Source organism: Cryptosporidium hominis, assembly GCF_000006425.1.
Source record: "Cryptosporidium hominis TU502 chromosome 4 CHRO014118, whole genome shotgun sequence".
Classification (NCBI taxonomy): domain Eukaryota; phylum Apicomplexa; class Conoidasida; order Eucoccidiorida; family Cryptosporidiidae; genus Cryptosporidium; species Cryptosporidium hominis.
Window position 1 is genome coordinate 2,314 of NW_667171.1, and position 6,976 is coordinate 9,289.

Consider the following 6,976-nt stretch of genomic DNA (forward strand, 5'->3'; position numbering starts at 1 on the left):
TTATTCAGTGTAAAGTACCACAAATCCTACCTTGGTTTAATGAATCATTGCTTGAGCCTTTTTTACAAGAATTGTACCTTAATGAAATTAATCAATTTGATAATTCAATTAATGAAAAAAATATTAATCAAACTGAAGAAGGAAAGATAGTAAGTCCAAGTAACGTTACATTATCATTATTAGCAGAAGCAACAAAGATGAAAAGTTCCAAAGCTACAATTGATTTATTCTCTGATAAGAGTTGTCAATCTAATCCTCAGTACTTTGAAAATGAAATAATAAGCTATATTTTCAATTTGAAACAAGAGAATGGTAGAAACGAAGAAATCAAACCAATAGAAAATAAAAAAAAATTACCTAATGAAATCAAATTTCTCTCAACGCTCTCAAACTTTCCAGTAATAAAAACTATTGCTAACTTGCAGTTTATTACTGATCTCCCAATTAGTATATTGATACAAGCTGCATTGTCATGCGGTTCATATACACGTGCGCTACTACTTTTTGAAAGATTTTTATTAGTTAAATATACAAATGAAGATTTTCCGAAAAGAAAACAAAGAAAATTTAATAAGTTAAGGGCTTCACTAATGACACAATTTGGACTGGCATCAAAATATTCTGGAAATGCAATAGACTATTTTAGAACTAATGGCTTTAATAATATAGATTTTGATCCACTTAATCCACTAAAATTTTACAAGACTTGTTACAGAACATATACTGAGTTACCCCATATATATCGAAGAAGATAAAAAAAAAACAATTAATCACATATTATATTTGCCTTTTCAATGTTATTTGGGAATTAAAGATACAGATAACTTATTAGGTATAATGACTATATACGAACAAATGTCAACATTTGCGCAGGGAACATTTGATAAGCAGCTTATTGAGTCTTTATTGAGAGAGGATTATTATGGTGCTGCGACAATATATGAAAGAATCATTTCAAATAATTCAGAAATAAACCACTTAATATTTAGAAACTATTTAAGGTGCCTTCTTAAAGCAGGATTTCCTCATATTGTATTGACTACATTATTGAATACAAATAAAATAGTTGGCTTCAAAACAGAACTCGAAAATCTGTCGCAAAATTTTAAAGAGAACAATTTCTCTAATCAATTAAATTATATCAATAGTAACTTATTCATCTCTGAAGCATTGGAAGCTTGTTATCAATTAGGAAATTGGGAATTCCTAGAAATTATAATTTCTGATAATAAAAATAATGTAGAACAAAAAATTCAGTCCAATTTAATTAATAATATTTATATGGACCTTTTTATACCTTCAAATATTGATACAATAATGCAAAAATTCGATATTTATAGAGGAAAACTGTTATTACACCTTCATTTCGCAAAATCTAATATTGCTCAAAAAGATAATAAATTTAATGAATCTTTTATTAACACACTAGAAAAAGCAAGAAGCCTTTTATTAACTCCTTTAAGCATTAAATGGAATGACTCAAATACAAGATCAAGCACAATACTGGAAAAGTTACATATACTTATGGATATTGAATTTGTATATTATTTTTTTATTAGATTGAAGAATAAACAAATGATTAATAACCCCTTGATCAAGAAATTTGATTTTATTGAAAAACAAAACAAATTAGAATGGATTAAGGTTAGTGAACTTTTCGTTCTACGAGTTGATAATGCCAAAATTAACTCTGAAAAAAAGTATTCATTACTTTCTCAAGCCAAAATTACATTAGAAGTTGCAGGCTTTGAATTATCTTCTTTTCTTTTGCTACTTGTATTGGAAAGAAGCAAAATTTCAATTTTAAATTCAAATTCTTCTCAGTCATATATAAATTTTTTAAATTCATTTGAAATGATTGGGATGCAAAATCACTCACTAGATCAGGATTTTCACTTATTAAACAATAATGTTTCTGCTTTTGGGATTGCTGATTCGAGTTTGATGGATTTACATTCGATAAATTATTATGGTAGGGAAAGGGTTCCTGGACTTATTCAAATAGATAATTTAATTAGTATTTCTTATTTCGAAAAAATCTTAGGCAGAGATGTTAATTTTGAAAAAATCAACTGGTCAAGAACAGAGAAAGAATTACTTGACGAATGGGAGTTATATTGTAAAAATAAATACATAATTACTCTGAACCAAAACTTGCTAGTTACATATTTATTTAAGCTATTCCAAAGAAATCAGATTAAAGTTGCTATTCACTTTTATGAAATGATCACTAGTAATAGGTCAAACGATTTGTTAGATGATGTTACATTTTCAGAAATCAACCTTGTGTACTTGGATTGGGCGATTAAATCCTCTATGATTTCACCAGAAAATATCATCAATACATTCCGTGAAACTCTTGAAATACGATCAAATTGTGAAAAAACATATTTTCAGTTTGCAAATTATCTGGATAATTATTTTCATCTTATAGTTTCTAGTTCAGAAGCTGAAAACAATTTTCCTACAAGTTCGACTACATCAAAAAACAATTATAATCTTGGATCTATTTTTCAATGTGACGAAACCATTTTTTTGTGTATTAATATGTATTTAAGTTGTCTTAAGTGTGGCAATTCATTTATTTACCCTTCCCTTTCCAGAGTTTTATTTTTAATATTTAACTATTCAAATATTATTTTGAAACATGGAATTGTGCAATCTTCAGGTAAATGCGAAAACACAAAGATATTACCTGATACATTTTTTAGATTAAAAAAAGAAATTATGGAACTTCCCCCTTCTCTTTGGTATGTTGTTTTACCTCAATTATTAAGTAGGTGCCAACATCCTGGCCTTGGGTCAATCATAATACAACCGTTGATAGCAAAAATTCTCAGAAAGCTTCCACGCCAAGCAGCATGGAGTTTTGTTTCAATGTTAAAAAGTAATAGTTCTGAAAGAAAAGGCACCGCAATTTCTATTCTAAAGATGTCAAAGGTTATAACAAATGAAGAAAACGATGAAGAATTTATTAATGAGACGGATTTTTCACTGATTTTAGATGAATATATTCGCTTATTTGACAACTTGATGGTTTTAGCAATGGACTCTAGCTCAGGTAGCAATATTCAATTGCAATCAAAAGATCAAAGAGCATCTAATAGAGCTTCAAACAAATGTATGAGTTTACGTTCTGACTTTCAATCTCTTTACCATTCAATGAAGAGTTTAAATAAATCTAAAGGACTAATAATTCCAACACAACTACAATTAAGTTTTAACTACTCTTCTATTAGTCATGCTAAATGCAAATTTTTCTCGAATTATTTACCCACATGCAAAAAACGAAATTTTAACTCTGATCAGCAGTTTCTACCTAACTATTTTAAAAATAGCCAAATGCCAAACATAGTTCGAAATTTAATAACAATTTCCGGAATGGAAGATACGATTTTTGTTTTGCCAAGTAAACAAAAACCTAAAAAAATTGGATTGATTGGATCTAATGGAGAGACATACTATTACTTAGTTAAAAATGAAAAACGTGGTGATTTGCGCAAAGATATGCGTCTAATGGAACTTGCTCAGCTATTAAATCAAAGAATGTCAAATGCAAAAGGATTATCTCTAAGAACGTTTTCTGTGGTTCCTTTGTCTGAAGTTGCAGGAATTATTGAATGGGTTCCAAACGTGACCACTCTAGGAAATATTGTAATGGGTGAATGGAGGGAACTTATAGGTAGCTCAAAATTCCATAGGCAGTTATTGGAGACTCAAGATATTTTGAGACAAAATTCTTTGCAGCCCGATAAACTGTATAAGTTATATTCTGAAGAAATCCTACCTAAATATCCGCCAATGCTTCATAATTGGTTCTTTAAAAAGTTCAGTACAAAATCTAGCTACATTTGGCTGAAATCAAAGGAGAAATACACAAAAAGTACAGCAGTCTGGTCAATGTTTGGGTATATTGTAGGCTTAGGAGATAGACATGCAGAAAATATTTTAATTGATACTCAAGTTGGCGACATTATTCATGTTGATTTTGACTGTCTATTTGGTAAAGGATTTTTACTTGAGATACCAGAGATAGTCCCATTTAGGCTTACGCCGAATATTGTAATCGCAATGGGTAGTTGCGGCGTAGAGGGAACTTTCACTGGAACCTCAATATCATCGATGAGCATTTTTAGAAGCCCATTCAATAAATCACTAATTATGACATTTCTAGAGGCTTTCATACATGATCCTCTCATTGAATGGATGAGACCAGGAAAAACAACTCAAATCTCAAATTTAGGAGGGAGTGTTGATCCTATTTCATTTTTAGCCGCTGCTAAGGGGCATTCTCACCTAAGGACAATCTACAGAAAGTTGAATGGGATGGTAGATTGCTTCTCACAAAATAAGAAAGTTGCTTTAGCTCTATATGGACCCAATAACTGTTCGCAAAGAAGGCCGTTCCACGAAAGAGGTCTCGGTCTTTCAGTTGAAAGCCAAGTTCTCGAGCTGATTAGTTCAGCAAAATGTAAACGAAATTTGTCGCAGATGTACGCAGGCTGGATGCCTCAATTGTAAGATTGTTTCAAATTTTATAAAATATTATTTCACGAATTTATCTATCAATAGAATTTATGATCATCAATATATATGTAAAAACATTTACAATGTCCAAATATAGAGAAATCGTTGCAAAAACATATTCATCTATGCAAAATTGATGTTGTCTGTGTTTTCCTCCAATAATTAGTTGCGTATCATATATTATATAAAATGAGAATATCATAACTCCCAGAGCACCCAAGATTATATAAGCAATGTTATTTCGTGGAATAAATATCAATATTATACTGTAAATGAGAACAATTAAAACCCCAATTAATAAATAAGGCCCCCATCCAGTGAAATCGAATTTAACTTGTATTGAAAAAATAGTTAAAGCGAAGAAAGTTAAGATTGTAATTCCGCATGCGAGCAAAACTGAAAATTTATTAACGCAAACAGCAATCCCAGAAATGCTCATCCCAAAAAATAATGAAAGTAGTAGAAGCAATGTTACTCCAACATAATGGTTCTTAGCAATTGAGGGAATACACGAAAACAATATTATAAAAATTAACGAGCAAATGGAAAATACCACGCTAACCCAATAGTGTTCGATTAACCATTTTGATGCTGTTTCATAGAATGAAAATAATGAAACAATGCCAAATGTAATTGCAATACTAATTGAAAGTAATGAATAGACGCGTTTCACAAAATCATGCCTGAGCTTTGTTTCAAGATTACAAATAAATATACTATCTGCCGGGTTACTTTCAATTTCTAAGTCTTTGATTACTACTTCTCTATGTTCGAATGCCATTATGACGAACTTGAAGTTTATTCAGAAAAAAAAAATTAATATTGCGATTCAGCGCTCATAATTTTATATTAAAGTTTTCTAAAATCTCATTCAAAAATCAGATATAATTAGTCATTATTTATTCAAGCTCTTTAAAATATTATTCAATTTAAAAATAATTTATGAATTTAGAATAGAGTTTAGATTGCTATTGAAGAAAAGAAGCTAGTACTTAAATTATTGATACGAAAAAAAAAAATTATTTATTCTCTATAGAATTCTGTGTTTTATTACAATTGTCACTTTTGTTTTTTTTTAGTGATTCCAATATACAGTTTAGCTCAGATGCAACATCAGGCATGGGAGATTCGATATAGTTATTAATAATACTAGAAACGATTCCTGATATATCAGCTTCTGAAGAACCTTGCAATATCTTGCATAGATTACTTTCCATTTCGCTTTGATTTAATTTTTTATAATATAGAATTGGATTCGAAATTAATTCATCATAAGTTGCAGTAATATGTGTACTTAGCACTACAAGCAGTAGATTCTTAATAGTCTCTGAAAAAAAAACAGAAGATGATCCTGTTGAATGTTTAATTAGCACATTTATTAAGTTCATAAGCACTGGAATCAATAGTAAAAATTTAGTACCCGAATTTTCACAATTACAAAAAGAACTGAATCTATCATTAATTTGGTGATCGCATGGAATATAAACTGGCACCAATAATAGATCTATTCTAGCAAGAATAATTTTGGATACAATAGTAATAGATTGAACCTTTCGCTTATAAACAGTGTCTTCCCCAAGAATATATTTGGCTGTTTTATTTTTAAATTGTTGATCTAAAACTATTAATGTATTTTCGTTTGCTCGTCTTGTTTCAAGGTTGTAGGGAAATTCAAAATCAAATGTAATTAATGGAAGGAAACTTGTTTCAATTAAGTCTAACCAAATCCATGGATCGCTAACAAACCAAGAGCTAGATAAATGCTGAGAGCCCAGTGTTTGTTGTATACGATTTATTGTGTGATTTCTCACAATGTTTGGACCAAAAGATGCAGCGATACAAAGAGTATGTACAACTTGAGAAATAAGTGTTTTGCCTTCAAAGTTTGCAAATAAAGAATATAAGGAAAATATTAGTGAAATTGCTTGCAAATTTGCATCATAGTTATATTCAATGGTCGCCTCGCTTTCTAATGGAGTAAAAATAACATTGCCGTTAAAAGTAGTGGGAGTAAATATTGCAAATGTCACTAACGTTTGTATAATTAGTGAAGTATTATTATATAATAATGAAGAATATTTTGGGTTATACAGCCACATTCCAAGACATTCAAGCGATGATAAGATCAGTATTTGAGGGTCAGAAAGCTTTCCTGGGTAGAACTCTGGAGAAACTCTTGAACAATTTTCGAGGACAGAAACAGAAGGTATGTAAACCATTCTTTGTTATATTCCAAGAATTAACAATACGCATCGTTCTGTGGGGAAATTTAAAAATATACTGGTGTTTTGCATAGTAACTTTCAACTGAATCTATCTCATTTTCTACTTTCGGGTCGCATGATTATTTTGAAAACTGCCATTATTTTTTTAGAATGTAGGCTAAAATATATTCGATGCAATTGAAGAAAAACCTTACGTTTTATAAATATTTGTACCATTAACTTCTG

General features: G+C 29.9%; 3 protein-coding genes across 3 annotated transcripts; 1 reads left to right on the forward strand and 2 right to left on the reverse strand.

The window, feature by feature from the left end:
• Positions 1–837: 837 nt before the first annotated feature.
• On the forward strand, positions 838–4,521 carry Chro.40301 (ataxia telangiectasia and Rad3-related protein). Its single annotated transcript, XM_660982.1, has 1 exon — positions 838–4,521. One exon carries the CDS (start codon positions 838–840, stop codon positions 4,519–4,521), a length of 3,684 nt encoding a protein of 1,227 aa, XP_666074.1.
• A 37-nt stretch (positions 4,522–4,558) lies between these two features.
• Chro.40302 (N-methyl-D-aspartate receptor-associated protein CG3798-PC) lies at positions 4,559–5,308 on the reverse strand. The annotated part of the gene is made up of 1 exon (XM_660983.1): positions 4,559–5,308. The coding sequence occupies one exon, from the start codon at positions 5,306–5,308 to the stop codon at positions 4,559–4,561; it is 750 nt and encodes a 249-aa protein (XP_666075.1).
• Positions 5,309–5,546: 238 nt separating this feature from the next.
• Positions 5,547–6,746, reverse strand: Chro.40303 (hypothetical protein). Its single annotated transcript, XM_660984.1, has 1 exon — positions 5,547–6,746. The coding sequence occupies one exon, from the start codon at positions 6,744–6,746 to the stop codon at positions 5,547–5,549; it is 1,200 nt and encodes a 399-aa protein (XP_666076.1).
• Between the last annotated feature and the right edge of the window lie 230 nt (positions 6,747–6,976).